This window comes from Dipodomys ordii, unplaced genomic scaffold (genome assembly GCF_000151885.1).
Source record: "Dipodomys ordii isolate 6190 unplaced genomic scaffold, Dord_2.0 Scaffold55, whole genome shotgun sequence".
In the NCBI taxonomy this organism is placed as follows: Eukaryota; Metazoa; Chordata; class Mammalia; order Rodentia; family Heteromyidae; genus Dipodomys; species Dipodomys ordii.
Window position 1 is genome coordinate 3,807,044 of NW_012267271.1, and position 15,325 is coordinate 3,822,368.

The 15,325-nt window shown below is 44.5% G+C and overlaps 1 protein-coding gene across 4 annotated transcripts in view; it reads left to right on the forward strand.

Annotated features, from left to right (window-relative positions):
* The window catches only part of Garnl3 (GTPase activating Rap/RanGAP domain-like 3), a 114,356-nt gene that overhangs the window by 45,930 nt on the left and 53,101 nt on the right, over positions 1-15,325 (forward strand). For all 4 annotated transcript variants that reach the window (XR_001175245.1, XM_013021323.1, XM_013021325.1 and 1 more), the window contains 4 exons: positions 4,820-4,919; positions 6,522-6,640; positions 10,174-10,238; positions 13,074-13,137. Coding sequence is in view for 3 of the 4 variants with exons in the window: in XM_013021323.1 (XP_012876777.1) it covers positions 4,820-4,919; positions 6,522-6,640; positions 10,174-10,238; positions 13,074-13,137 (348 nt within the window). In the remaining variant the exon portion in view is untranslated. The remainder of the gene's footprint in view (positions 1-4,819; positions 4,920-6,521; positions 6,641-10,173; positions 10,239-13,073; positions 13,138-15,325) is intronic.

Sequence of the window (15,325 nt, forward strand, 5' to 3'; positions counted from 1 at the left end):
TGAGATCTGAGGATCGCGGTTCAAAGCCAGCCCGGGCAGGAAAGACCGTGAGACTCCTATCTCCAATAAACCACCAGAAAACAGGAAGTGGCGCTGTAGCTCAAGTGGTAGAGCGCTCGCCTTGAGCTGAAGAGCTGAGGGACAGCGCCCAGGCCCAGAGTTCAAGCCCCACAACCGATAAAAAAAAAAAAAAATGGTTACTTAGAGTCTTACAGCCTTTTCTACCTGGGCTGGCTTTGAACTTTAATCCTCCAGGTCTCAGCCTCCCAAGTAGCAGGGATTACAGATGTGAGCCAGTAACACCCAGTTGGCTTTGCACTTAGTGAAAATCACACTCAATTCCAGTGTCCACCAACTGGAGAATAATATCTGGGTTGTGACATTCATCCTATGGCCCATGTGGTGATGAAAAAGAACAGGCCACTGATGAAGGAGTAACAGATGTCCCTGACATGACAGAGAGCCTGACTCACCTGACTGCACCTGCTGTGATTTCATTTCTGTGAAGTTCAAGAGCAGGCAAGAGGGGTAGATATTGGAGATGGGGAAGTCAGAATACTGGCTCTCTCTGGGCCTGTGCTGCCGTAATAACAGGAAAATGAACGTGGGAGCTGTCTGTGGTGCTGAAACTGTTTTCTGTGTGGACCCGGGAGGTGGTGGCAAGGGTGGAGACCCAAAAAAACTCATTTGGCTGCACACTGCCCTCTGCTGCTGTGCCCATCGGAAGCCAGCATTTATTTTCAGAGTTGGCCTTCTGGCGTTCTGGGAGGCAGGAGGTGCTTACTCTCTGCTTATTTTGCGAACTCCTGTGTGTATTATCGTCTTTGCACCTTATTGTGTGTGCAGTTAACAAGGGACAGAAAGTGTCTTGCTCTGTGAGACTCACAACTTTAAGGGTGTTGGGTTTTTTCCTCTATTTCAGTTAAGTATTCAGTGCAGATGAAAGTTAAATAGGTATCTTTTTAATCCCTTAAAAAAAAAGGCCTCAAATAAAATTTTTTAAAAAAAAGGCCTCATGATTAACAGTTTGTGCTGGGTGAATGAGCCATGCCACTGCCCGCAGTTCTTCCCCTCTGCCAGGCTGGCTGCATTGTGCCCCTGTGCAGACCCGCCCACGCCACATGGCCACCCTTAGCCCTCTGTCTGAACCACTGTCCCCAGTCCTGTTTTTCTTTAGTTATTTTTTAGATAGAGTCTGGTGTTTTAGCCCAGAAAAGACTCGTGTTGTGGTCCTCCTAGCTATGGCCTCACATGTAGCTGAGATAACAAGCCCTATACCACCATGCTCAACTTATTAATAGTTTTTTGTGTTGGCTGACTTCATAAACTGCAATTCTCCCAATCTCTACCTCTGGAATAGCTGGGATTACAGGTATGAAGCACTGCTCCTGGTTTACAGTAATGTTTTAAAATGTACAAAATAAAATATACAAGATTACATAGTGAAGTAGTCAGGCCAGCATCCTGAGCTGGTTTCCCCTCTGTGTGGTCAGCTGGTGGCTGATGCTGACCGGTGAGCTACACCCTGCCTGGTGGCATAGTGGAAAGAGCTGTGGACCAGAAATCCTGCCAGGGCCCTGTGTAGACAATGGGTGGCTGTCAGTATGAGTCCTATGGAAATCCCATTAGGAGTGAAATCCTCTTGAGTCTCCACAGTAGGTGAGAATGAAGAAGGCACATCTCCACTAGGCAGTCAGAACTGATGAACAGAGAAATGATGGGCAGCGGGAGTGTGCTTATCTTGAGATGCTCAGGACAACCCTCACCTGCCTGTTGTTCCAGCCAGGTGTGCAGACCCAAATATCATGACCACCTACACTAAGGAAGGGTCAGCGCTGCACTCTTCAGAATTGTCCTTGTCACTGGGGATGTGGCTTAAGTGGTAGAGGACTGACCTATCCAGTGCAAAGCCCTAAGTTCAAACCTCAATGCCTCCAAAACCAAACACAACTGTCCGTGTCAGAAAAATGTCTAAAAGTGTCTAGAAATGGTAGAAATGTTGCAGGTAAAGGGACCCTGAAGAGACATGATTACAAAATGATCATATAATGACAGGGTAAAATGGTTTATGTGTGAATCAGCTGGTTAGTTTGGAATAAAGATGGGAAATTATCATGTGGATATCATGTGGATATTCAGTCCACAGACCATGATAAAGCTGCATTGTGGATAGGTAAGAAAATACCTTGAATGGTTCAGAAAAAAAAAGATGTATATGTGTGTGTGAGGGAGGGGGGAAAGAGAGAGAGAGAGAGAGAGAGAGAGACAGACAGACAGACTATCTGGTCTGTCAGAGACAGAACAAAACCTTGCAAGAGACAGATCAAACAAGCCAGTGTACTAAAACATTATCAGCAGCTTTTATGCACACTTAAAATGATTTCTAAATAAAATATAAATATACACATACATGTAGAAATAGCTATTTTAAAAAAAATCAAGAAAACCCCCAAACAGCACAATGATGTAGGAAAAAAAACTTGAACCCACAGTTTTACTCCCAAACAGGTTAAAAAGACAGAACATAAAGAAGGGCACAAAAGATGATGTAATGGCTAAGATTAAAAAAGAAAAGAAAGCACCTCTGAAATGAGAACTGGCTTCAGTTCCAGCTCTGCCGCTGGTTACCTCTGCGTCCTAGGCGACACACTTACACTCCCTCTGTTTCCACTTCCTCACCGGAAGAAGGGAGTTAAAATAGAATCTCAGAAAGTTGGCGGGCGTTGGAGATAATGCATGTAAAGTGCTTCGCCTGATACTTGGCATTTAGAGCGCTCAATAATGTCAGTGTTTCCGGACGATGGCAAAGACAAAAAGCGCCTCATTTCTGTCATAAACCAACACAAGCCTGAAAGCAAGACAGAAATGACTACAGAGAAGCAGCTCATCTCATGAACAACTCTATACATCAGTCATTGCTTATTAAACAAACAGTACACACTCAGCTAGGAGAGGGATTGCAGAAACCCAAGAGCTGTTCAATGTGGGAAGAGCTGTTGCTATGTGTGCTGCATTACATCACCAGGATGTCCTTCATTTCACCTGCTTTCTCAAGACTTGCCTCTCCCTGAAAAAAAAAAGGCTTCTGATAACATTTAATATTCATTCCTGAGGTCTCTTTGCAAAATTCTTCAATATGATCATGACAGAAATTCTTTGGTATGATCACAAAACCTATCACAAATATGTAATAGATCACTAGCAGCAAGTTCATTAAAAAGCCTGTGCCCTCATTGTGGGTGGTCATTACATGGCTCCATGTAGATAGCCACAGAGCTCCAAGAGAGCAGCATCCAGGCATTCAGATAAATGGAAAGCTTGCACAGTGAGCTGTGGACAGTTCAGACATTTCTGTAAAGGTATTCAAAGCCTCATAAAGGCTGGAAATGACAGTACTCAACAATTACAGTGGGGTCTGTTGATACATTTCCAGGGGAAATTGATCTATACGCCATAGCACACATGAAAATAAACACTAGACAGATTACAGAATGAAATAGAAGAGTTAAATTTTCATGACATCTGGAATATAGAGGTAAATAGTTCCAATGACAGTGGTATGGGGAAGGATTTTATAACATGATACTAAAGATAGGAGCCATAAGAGAAAAACATTCAAATATATCAATGGCCAAAATCACTGTAAACAAAATGAAAAGGAAAAATTCAGTCAGAAAAAAATGTTTTCCATCTATTTTAAGTACTTTATCAATAATTAAGAAAACAGCCCATACAATGATAGGGAATCTGACACAGATAATGCATAAGAGGAGAAGTGTAAATGGGTAATAAATATGAAGGAAATGTTCAATCCATCTGAAATACAGACACAAAATGCACACAACACTGAGATGATATTTTTGCTTTAAATGGGGCAGACAATGCCAAGCCATTTAGGGAAATGGCACGTCAGCCTCCACTGAGGAACTCTGATTTTGTACCAGTCTTCCTACATGTCAGACTGGTACCATATAGATCATTGATGAGAAGCATGTCCTTTGGCAATGCAATTCAACATCTAAGAATCTACCCTAGATATGGACTACTAAGTGTGCATAAAATGACACTAGATGCTCTTCACAACTTTATAACAATCTACAATCCTTAAATGAGTTCTATTGCATCTGTATAATAATTTAGAACAGGACCACTAATATTAACATTGTGGATGAGTGGTGCCTGCCTATATAGAGTTCCAGCCCATGGGAAGCTAAGACAAGAAGTTTGAGCCTGCCTGGGCTATGTAGCAAGACCTGTCTAAGGTTGCCATTGCAGAAGTGTGTTTACTGACATGGGAAAATACACTAAGTGAAAAGGCAGGTTCCAAAACTGTGTGTGCACTATGATTCGCTTCGGTAAGAAAAATACATAAAACTTAGCAAAGCATTCATATTGAATATCTTTGGATTTTAGTTATTCCTTGTATTGAAACACATTCCTCACATCAGTTGGATACTTTTTATTACATGCGTATGAAGTTCTACAAAGCATATGGATTTGAGTAAAATATGCCTGTGGTGAAGTAGCGAATGGTGGCACGCTAGGAGACACTAGCCCCAAACGTTGTGAAGCCTGGATATCAGAAAAGGGGAGGTGCCTATGTTCAGGTTAGAACTCACCAGGCCACTCCGTGCTTTCTCCTGCACCTGCAGACCTCCAGAATTCTTCTGAGATGTGAATGTGTACTGTCTTCTAACAAGGACACGTGGTGACAGCTCTTGTGTGTGTGTGTTTTGAACAATGGTGTTTTCAGATTCATTGCCAGCTTCTGGTTTCCTTCCTAAATAAGTCTCTTAATAGCACAACTCTTCCATTACAGAATGCAACCACTCTGCCAGGTACTTGGCGAAGAACAGACGTGCACTTAGAGAACCCAGAGTACCACACCAGATGGTATTTCAAGTATTTCTTAGGACAAGGTAATTTATGCCATCATGGTGGTGGGGAAGAAGGATGCTCAGGGGGAAACAGGTGCTGACAAGGTGGGGCCTGGTGTGAGCATGCAGCTCAGGATAGGCAGCCCACTGATAGAGGTCAAGGGGGCAGCTCAGAGTCAGCCTTAAGAGTACCCTTGATTTTTGGCTTTGCTTTCTCTTCTTTTTTGGTTGTTTTGTTTTCTCTACTTTTTTTTTTTACTTCTAATCCTGGGGAGTTAAAGGGGATTCAGTCATCTGAATAGGTACCTAGAGAAGAAGAAATTTAGGTTAGTAAAACAACTTTGAAATGTGCAAAGTAAGCTCTCTACCTAAAGTGACTTTTGGACATTTAGTTGAAGGCACCAGGGGTGAGAATCGGTGCCCAGAGCTCCTGTAGCACTGCAGGCATTCTACTGTAGGCTCTGGCTCACTTAGTCATCAGTGAAAAACCATCTGCCAGGCAGTGTGCGATAGTGAGGTCATGTCACAAAGGCTCATGTAGAATGGGCTTGCACCATGGTTCTGCTGTGATACACCACAGGACCTTACGCAGTTACCCTACCTCACTGAGACTCAGTCTCCCTGTCTGTAAAGTGGGGTATTACTAGTCCCTGCCTAGCAGGTTTGAACAGAAGTTTCAATGAGATGTGCCCATAGCCAGCACCCCCAAGAACTCAATTTCTGTTAGCTTTTAGACACTGTACATTTAGAGTGAAGGACTCACAAGATGGTTAGTGACAAGATGTTGGAGAGGAAGGACCATCAAGACTGTGGGATCAAAATGAGTTAGAGAAAATGCTTATTGAGCTAATGCTCTCATTTGTAGAAAATAGGTTGCCTGGACTATGAAATGAGAAGGTCTTCTCAGTTCACTTAAGAAAAGTCTTCTGATTATCCTTTAAGAAATCTTAGAGTACTACTCTAAGAAGTTCATGTATTTGGCCAGGCAGAATTTACATGAGTAGGCAGGGGAGTAGAGAAGCACTTATAAAGAAGGAAATCAGCAAGAAAGCTGTGTAGGTGTGCAACAGAGTGCTCAACACAGCAGTGGTCTCACAGAAAAATAGTGCTATGAGTGTAGACGTCACCGACTGCATATAACAGAAAGCCTGACTCAAACTGGCTTAAACAAGAAGGGGTAGAGCAAGGGTGGGCTCTCAAGCTAAGGCCTTCAAAGGTCCAGGGCGGTTAAGGATCCAGGCCCTTCCCCCCTCCTCTGCTTTGCCATCCTTATTGTGGCACCTTGGCCCTCCTCAGGGTTACAAGATGGCTGTGGCAATTCCAGGCATCACTTCTAAGAACTACTATGTCCAGTGGAGGGAGGCCATCTCGAGAGTGAGAAACCGGCTTCAGAAGCCCCTTGATAAGAGGTCTCCTCCTGTCTCATTGGCCAGTGTTGGGTCACTTGTTCATTGCTGAGCCAACCACTGGCAAGGGAAGGGGAGCACATGATTAGAGATGGTGAGCTGGCTCCTCGTGAACCAGTTGGAGATTATTCTGGATCCCTGAGCATGCTTGAAGGGCTAAGCTGCGTCCCCTGATAAGGGTGACTCCAGGAACCTGTCAGGCTATATTCTCACTGTTCTAAACCTGTTCTTCTTCCAGTCCATCAGAATTACATTGGGAATGATGCAGAGAAGAGCCCCTTCTTCTTGTCTGTGACTCTTTCTGACCAGAACAATCAGCGTGTCCCTCAATACCGTGCAATTCTTTGGAGGAAAACAGTAAGTGCCTGGCTTACCCTTGCAGTCTCCTCACGATCCAAAGTTTAGTTGGCAACATTGTCCATAGTTGGCAGCAGAGGCCTAGCGAAACCTTTTTCTGTGAGATTCTGGCAGTTTGGATATTTCAGGATTATTCTAGTCTGAGATAAGACTGCAAGCTCTGACATTAGGAGGAACTTCTTCCTTATCTATAAGCCACTAATGGGATGGGTTCATTTCTCTCTGTCCTGGCCTCTGGGAAGACAGAAGTCTGGTTTGTAGAGGTTTCAGGTTATTAACCTTACCTGACACTGAATGCAGTGAATTGGCTCACCTTCAGCCAACAGAGCAAGTGCTGGGCTGTGCTCCTCCTGTCTTTGTACAGTGCTCAGCCAACTATGACAGCCACCACTCTGCTAGGGTTTGCCTTAGGCTCCACCTTTCATCAGTTGTACGGGTTAGAAGAATAATTGAAGATGAACTAGCAAATGCAAGGTGGGTTTGCAAACACCTACTTGGAGCAGTAAGCTGGAAGCTAATCCCTTTCACCTGGAGACACTCAGGACACACATGGCTGCCTTTTCTCCTGTTTCCTCAGCTCTTCCTGCTAATTCTCAAATTCGTCTTTGACTCATTTTAAAAATTTCTTTTCCCTTGAGAATTTTTACAGACAGTATGGTATTCCAAAAAGTACACACACACACACACACACACACACACACACACACACACACACCTCTGCATGTATGCATACAGAAAAAAAAGTAGCAACTTCAAAAATCCCAGAAAGACTCTCCAGGACAAATTGCACATCAAACTGTAATTAGAAACTTTTTATAGTGGTTTAAAATAGTTAATACTAATAACAATACAATCTAATACTTATTGACCACTTACCATATGCCAGGTGCTATACTAAGTCCTCTAGACAATTACCTTAGTAGATACCATTGCAGTCAGGGAGATTAAATGACATAGCCAACGCCACAGCTCAAGGTCGCCACCATTGTACATAATTAATTCTGTTTGTAAATCTCTGACTCATATCATTTCTCACACTCAAGTGTGCACTGATGAAAGTTAAGAACATGTCTTCTGTGTCCTCAGTTTACCTACAATCTAGCAAAGCAAATTAATAAATGACACCAGAGTTTGGCTTACCCTCTGAGCTATGCTGCCTCTACCTACATAAACTCCAATGGTATGTATTAGGGCTTTCCTTTTTAAAGCAAGTTTGGAGTAAAAATCTATTAGATGTTGAATCTTACTAGTAAATTATTTCCTGCAGAGAAGTGTCGCACACTCCCTGTGCCACCGTAGCTGGGCCCATCAGGCAATGGGCACAGCCGAACTGGATGCAGAGCCCAAGCCACAGCAAAGGAGACCATGCCGGGTTTCTCAGCAGCAGCTCAGTGAGAGCTAGTGAGAGGTAGCCATGGCTTCCTCCAGAGCCTCTTATCTTCTGCACCAGGCAGGCAGTTTTCTAGTTATGTTTTATTTTGTTTATTTGATTGTTGATCGCAGCATTCCATTCTCTAACGGTTTCAGTATTTGCTTTGAGATGCCTCTGTCTCTGGAGAGTCAGTCTTTCGGAGGCTTCTTCCTCTTCCTGTTCCCCTTGAGGTTGGTATTTGGCTACTTGGGCCTTGTGGTAGCAGAAGAGGACCTTGGGTGCACACGGCCTCCACCTTTTTTCTGATTTTCTTTTGTGGAGTGACTGTCTGATCTCTGAACTAGGGACTCCTGAGCGCTAACTGGTCTTGCACCTGCCCCCAGCATTAGCTCCTTCTCATGATATCCCTCCTGGGCTTAGTCCCAGGGTTCTGCTAGTCTCTGAGCCTCTCAACCATTTCCTGCAAGCCATAGGCTACATGTCAGAAAGCAGGAGTGTCATCTTTTATACACAGTGTGATCTCTTTGGTCACCCACACTGGCAGCCACCTCACCTCTGCCCTTCACCAGGTTCTGACAAATGTCACATGAAGCTCCCATTTCTGGGAAAGGCATGGATGCCTGGGAAGTGGGCCTCTTCCCAGATGCTCTAGGTGCTCCAGGACTGACCTTGCTGTGCTCATCCAAGTCCTGTCCTGGGAAGGCCCTGACATCTAGCCACTTAGTTTTCCAGTCCTCTCCCTTCTTCCTCCTTTCCTCAGAGGCAGGAAAAGGTAGTTTCTCCCCCTCGCTGCCTGTCTGGAATACATGTTCTCAGCATTGTGTCTTCTTCCTGTAGGAAGTAAAAATCCTCTTAAATGGTTGCCAGGTGCTGAGGGAGAGAGGGAGGATAGGACAGATTCAGGAGGAAATTTTTACCTATTTTCATCTCTGAAGCTGCTGTCCATATTATAAATGGTGCTCTGTACCCTGAAGAGAACAAAGGTGGCAAATCGCCCTGGAGCCTGGCTGCAGATGAGAGATAGGGAAAGCTTCCTGTGCGGTGCCATTGAAAGAGAGATCTATACAGAGTAGAAGAGGAAGCAGGGAACTGCTCCAAGCAGAAGGAACCAACAAGGGCCCCACTGTGGAGTTACTCTTGGTTTAAACTGTAGGACCATTGTGAAGGAGGCTTAGGCTGGCATCAGGAGGAGTCCCTTGTACTGAGCAGGGCCCCGGCCTTCTTCAAAGCCTCTTACCTAGGCCCTAAATCCTGTACCTAGAGCTAGGTGTTGCCTGGCTACAAACGCAAGTGCTGAAGGGAGGGAAGGGACTGCAAAGATCCAAATATTAGCAGAAGTCGGTTATGAAGCCCTCCTTGGCTTCAGTCTGGAGGCTGAGAGAGCCCCACAGTGCTGGACTGCGCTCTCTCTCACCCAGCCCGGAGCTCACCTTCTGTTAGGTCCTAAAAAGCAGTTAGAAAAATAGCAAAATGACAACCCTACTTTAAACTATCTGTGTGTCTGTACTGGGCTTCTTCTCTAAACACAGAAAAGACCTTTTATAAAAAGATTCACACTGACAGTAAAAAAAATAAAAAAAAATTCATCCATGCAATACAGCTTATAAAAAGACAGGGATCAAAGTCCAGCCACTCAGAGGTGATCTTACAACATTCTTCTAGATGTCTGTCCATGTGTCCATGTACACACGTAGCCTCACACTCAACAGTTATGTGAACAGAAATGCTCAGCTCACACCTGCGTGCCTGCAGTGTGTTCGCCTCATGTTGCCCTGGTTTGTCTGTGCCCTGACTCACCACCAGTAATCTAAGACCTCCCACTAGGTCCTCCCCTTAAAGGTCCTACCACCTTCTAATAGTGCCTCCCGCCTGTGGCTGAGCCTTTAACACCGAGGCTCTTGGGGGGCTACTCTTTGAAAGTATAGTAGATGGCTCAGCTGCTCCCCACAATTTCACAGAAGGACCTGTATCTTGAAGAGTTGGAGGGAAGGGAAGATGCTATCAGCTCTGAGCAGGATTTCTTTCCCAGCACAGCATGTGTTTATGCCTCTCGTAGAGCAATGAGAAAGATCAGACCTGGTTTTGTCAGTGGCCTGGTGAGGATCCTTCAGAGATGGAAGTTTCTGGACTCATCACTGATTCAGTGCTTTGACTTTTCCAGGGTACCCAGAAAATATGCCTTCCCTACAGTCCTACAAAAACACTCTCTGTGAAGTCCATCTTAAGGTGAGTTCTGGTGAGTGGAGCCACTTCTCGGGCGGCAGGCCTGGATAGACCCGTTCCTGGGACCATTCTAGTTATTAGCTTTCCATTGAGCCTTGGCAGCATGCCACGCCCACCAAGCAGTTGGCACATACCCCCATGTAGTCTCCACAGCAGCCCCACAAGGCAGGACTGCCATTGCCCCCACCTCACTGATGAGGAAGTAGGGATTCAGAGAGAGAGAGTGGGACCTCACAGCTGGCCCATGTTGGAGCTGAGGCCTGAGCTCCTGCCCTGAAGCCCGCTCCTGTCTGCATTCCTGGGCCCACTATTCTTCTCCTGCATTCACTTGGCACTTTGGTTTTCAAATGAAAGTCAAAAAATATGTTTCCTTTCATTTTTTTCTACTTTGAAATAGAAACCCACATGTCAGCAAAGGCTCTCCAAGGAGAATGTGCCTATTCTTTGCCAAACAGAAAGTTAAGTGATTGGAACATCTGCCTGCTCCCTGCTCAGCCGCCTCTCAAGCCCCTTTTCCTCCCTGCCCCCGGTTCTCCCATGCTGTGGTGGGGAGAACTTCCCTGGGGAAAGCTGCCTTTCCAGAGGAGCAAGTCCCCTGGCACCAGCTAAAATGTCACATCGTGCTAACAGTAGCGTCTTTGTCTGTCTCTGTGCAAAATGAATCACAGGCTCTCTCAGTAAATCTTTAAATTAGCTCCATGAGTAGCCCTCCACTCTCTTATCAGCATCAGCTTCAGAAAGGTAAAGCGATTTGGCAAATGCCTTGCTGCTGGTGAGCTGCCAAGCAGGGATTTCAATCTAGGTCCTGTGGCACCAGAGCTAGAGCTGTTCACTAATGCCCTCTCACGTAGAGGACAAAGCTTGCCCTTTGCCCTAGTCTTTCCCTCTATTTGTCTGAACAAGGTTGTGGCCGATGTTTCAGTGTCCCCAGGTAAGTATACCCTGTAGCTGGAACATAGGGACCGGGATGTGTCTTCAAGTGACAGACTATCAGTTAAGGACTGTAACTGGCTGATCAAGTGGCACCAAGATTAAGAAGTAAAATCATTATATCCCATTTGTAAACTTGATTTGGTCTCCAAATTGCAGGCCTTCTCTTGCCTGCGCTAAGCCTTAGATTTTTCTCCAGAATAGTCTGAGGCTTGAGTTAAAGAAACAGTGGCAAATAGATTAACTTTTTTTGTTTTTTGGTCGGTCATAGGGCTTGAACTCTGGGCCTGGGTGCTGTCCCTCAGCTCTTCAAGCTCTCCACCTCTTGAGCCACACAGCACCACTTTCCGGTTTTCTAGTGGTTTATTGGAGATAAGAGTCTCACAGACTTTCCTGCCCAGCTGGCTTTGAACTGCCATCCTCAGATCTTAGCCTCCTGAGTAGCTAGGATTACAGGTGTGAGCCACCGGCACGCAGCTTTAGATTAACATTTTTATTGTTGTTGTTGAACACAGCGATATCTTGCTGGCTGTAAGGAAGAGTTCATTTTAACTTACTATGAAAGTAATATTTTGAATTACACTGGCTTAAGTGTTTCTGTGAATCTTTTTCTCCACTAAAGTTACCAGGCTCCTTCCTTCTTTATTTTGAAGATTAGATGTTTCTCTCTCTTTTTGTTATAATTTCATTCCCTTGTATGAGCAGGCTCTATCCAGAGCCTATAACAGTGTGATTTTAAAGATGGGGAAGACCAGCCAGGTGTGGCCGCTCCCCTGTATGGTAGAGACCTAGAGATGGAGATTCAAGGCCAACCCAGGCAAAAAGGAGTTTGAGACACTCCATCTCAACCAGTGGCTGGGTATGTTGGCACATACCTGATATCCTAGCTGATTGTTATAGTACCAGCTTGTCCTTCCCAGCACTTCAGGTGTGCACAGGTTGGCCTAGACATAAGGCAAAAACCTTCCTCAAAAATAACCAACACAGGCCTGGGAATGTGGCTTAGTTGTAGAGTGCTTGCCTAGCATGCATGAAGCCCTAGGTTCAATTCCTCAGTATCACATAAACGGAAAAAGCCAGAAGTGGTATTGTGGCTCAAATGGTAGAGTGCTAGCTTGAGCAAAAGAAGCTCATGGACGGTGCCCAGGCCCTGAGTTCAAGCCCCAGGACTACAGCAAGAACAATAACAACAACCAACACAGAAAGGTACTAGCAGTGTGGCTCAACTGGTAGAATACCTATCTAACAAGCATGAAGCCCTGAGATCAAGCTCCTGTACTGCCAAAAAAAAAAAAAAAAGGAGTAGTAGGAGAAGGGTGGAAGAGGGTCAAAGAGAGACTAAAACCACTACAGTTGATGCCAACATAGCCGGGGAGGGTCTTTTTTTTTTTTTTTTTTTTTACAGTGGTGGGCCTTTAACTCAGGGCCTAGACACTGTCCCTGAGCCTCTCTGTGCTCAGTTCTAGCACTATACCACAAGCCATAGTGCCACTTCCAGCTTTTTTCTGTTTATATGGTACTGAGGAATCAAATCCAGGGCTTCATGCATGCTAAGCAAGCACTCTACCACTAAACCACATTCCCAGCCCAGGGTTATAAACATAAACTTGAAAACTTCTTTCTTTTTTTATATCAGAATCTCTTTATGTAGCCCAGGTTGAACTGGGACTCATGATCAGCCTGCCTCAACAGGAGTCAGATAAAAGGAGTCAGCTAACTCCTGGCTCTGCCACTAATCAGCTTTGTTGACCAGTTATTTAACTTCTAATCCTTCAATTTCTTCAACTTTAAAATGGGGAGAATACAACCATGATTTTCTAGAAAATAGAGTTCTGAAGAGCTGAGGCTCGCCTCACATTAGTTAAGCTTCCATTACCCTTATAATTCATTCCATTCATTCTGTTTCAGTGCCATGAATCTGGACAAGTTTGAGAAAGGCCCAAGGGAAATCTTTCATCCCGAGATACAAAAGGTACCAGAAAATTCTGTGTTTCATAATTGTATGAAATGGATTACCCTGTCAGGACAGAGCTGGCACGGGGCAAAGGACAGAGCGGATCACCTGTGTGTTTTCTTAAATCACCCCATGGGAGAAACACGGGCTGACATTCTGACCTGCTAGATTAATGGCTGAGAATCTGTATTTTTCAAATGCTCTTTGACTAGTGCTCATGTGTAGCGACAACTGAGATCACGGAGCTGTAGGGCCCTTGATCCATGAACAAACCGGGTGTGTGTTCACCAAGAGCCCATCTTCCCCTGAATGATGCAGAACAATGTAGAATATGAAAAAGATCTTCAGGAATTAAGCTCTTATCCATTTAGCCCATTATTCTGGGCATCAGGGAGGATTAAGAGTGTCCAGAAAGCTATCCCTGTTATCTTAGGACTTGATGCAAAGAGAGAACTGTGCCCAGGGAGGGGGGGGGAAGTAAGGTCATAATTTGGATAGTGTTCATTGGAAAAATAACCACACTTAGAGCTGTCATCAATTAGCTTTGAAGATTTTTAAATCCCTGGAAACTTAGACCAGACATCCCTGCTGGTATGCCAGCCTATGGCCCAGCTGGGAAAACAAGGGAAGTGGCTGGAGGGGCAGCTTGGAATTCCATCCACCAGGCAGCAGGGAGCTGGGGGAGGAGGAGCTTTAAGACAGAAGCAGAATACTTCAATTCACTTTTTATTTTTTTAATTTACTTTTTAGAGAAATAACTCAGGATACAGTAGATTGATAGGTGCATGAGTGATCTGACATTTAAGATATAGATAGCTTTGAAAATAAGGCTCTTAGCTCCTAGCTTAACCAAAACATGTAGAATTGAGGATTCCTATATCTTTTGTTTTAATTTTTATTTTCTGGTCTGAGGGCTTGAATTCAGGGCCTAGGCACTATTCCCTGAGGTTTTGGGGGAATAGCACTGTACTATTTGAACTCCACTTCCAGCCTTTTGGTTATTAATTGGAGATAAGAGCCTCATGGACTTTACTGCCCTAGCTGGCTTTGAACCATGATCCTCAGATCTCAGTCTCCTGAGATAGGATTATAGATGTGAGCCACCAGAGCCCAGTTTTGTTTTGATTTAATTTTTAAAGTAGCATTTTTACCACATGCCAACTCCAGAAAAATCTCAGGCCAAAAAAAGAGGTGTGGGGTTAAACTAAGGAAACTTAGTCCCTGCTTTACCTCTAAGTAGCTGGATGGCAAATTTACACACGAATTAGAATTATGAACATGTCAGTACTGTGTGCCATTATCACTTACTCTTAATCCTTTCTTTCTTAGAGCCTAACAGTAACCCACACTATTAACTCTACTTTCAGACATAGACCCCAAGGCCTGGAGGCTGACCTGTGGTATTTTTCTTAGCCTCTTGCTGCTGGGTAAATCCCTCTGGCAGAGTTCACCTCTTCCCTGCTAGCCCTAGCTGCTTTCTCTGTACAAAATCAGAGGACAAAAGATTCAACAGCTTTTAGTCTACCTTGCATCACCCTTGCCTGTTTGTTACCAAACCAAAGATCCTCTAAAACTTTCCCTAGAACTGCATTTTCACTTTTTCCCCGTGGGGGTGAAGCTTAGTCTATGCAGTTGGGTTATTTCAATTTGCCATCAGATTCCTAGTGATTCCCTTAGGAGCCATTGACAGTGGGCTGCAAGGCCAGGAAACAGGCCTTAACAATCATAGGTCCACAGCGTGAGCAGAAACTAAACCCAAAGAAAGCGTCTTCCCCAAAGAAGGAAAGTGGCAGGTGTGATTGAATGTGTTCTTCCTCTGTTCCTGGCTGCTAGGAGAGCTGTAGTAATATTATTCTCCATCAGTCCCTTTCCAGAGGTCATATGTAACCGAGCTTAGCTGGAAGGAGGTGGAGAAACCCAGATGTTATCTTCCTGCTTTTCTCCATCCACTTTGGATAGTTGGGGTAGGACTTTCCCAGATGACCAGGGATTGTAGAAAAATCTGTAGTGCTAAACTTGAATATTTAAGCATGTCAGGGTTTTAATATATATATTTTTTTATTTTATTTTAACAGTGTTTTCAACCCCAAAGCAACCATTGGTCATGCTGCCATCAAGAAGGGCCAGTGGGACTGTATTAAGAAACACCATTAGTAGCCAAAATTAGCCCTTCTGGGCTCCAATTACAAACTGGGGAACAGCAGAA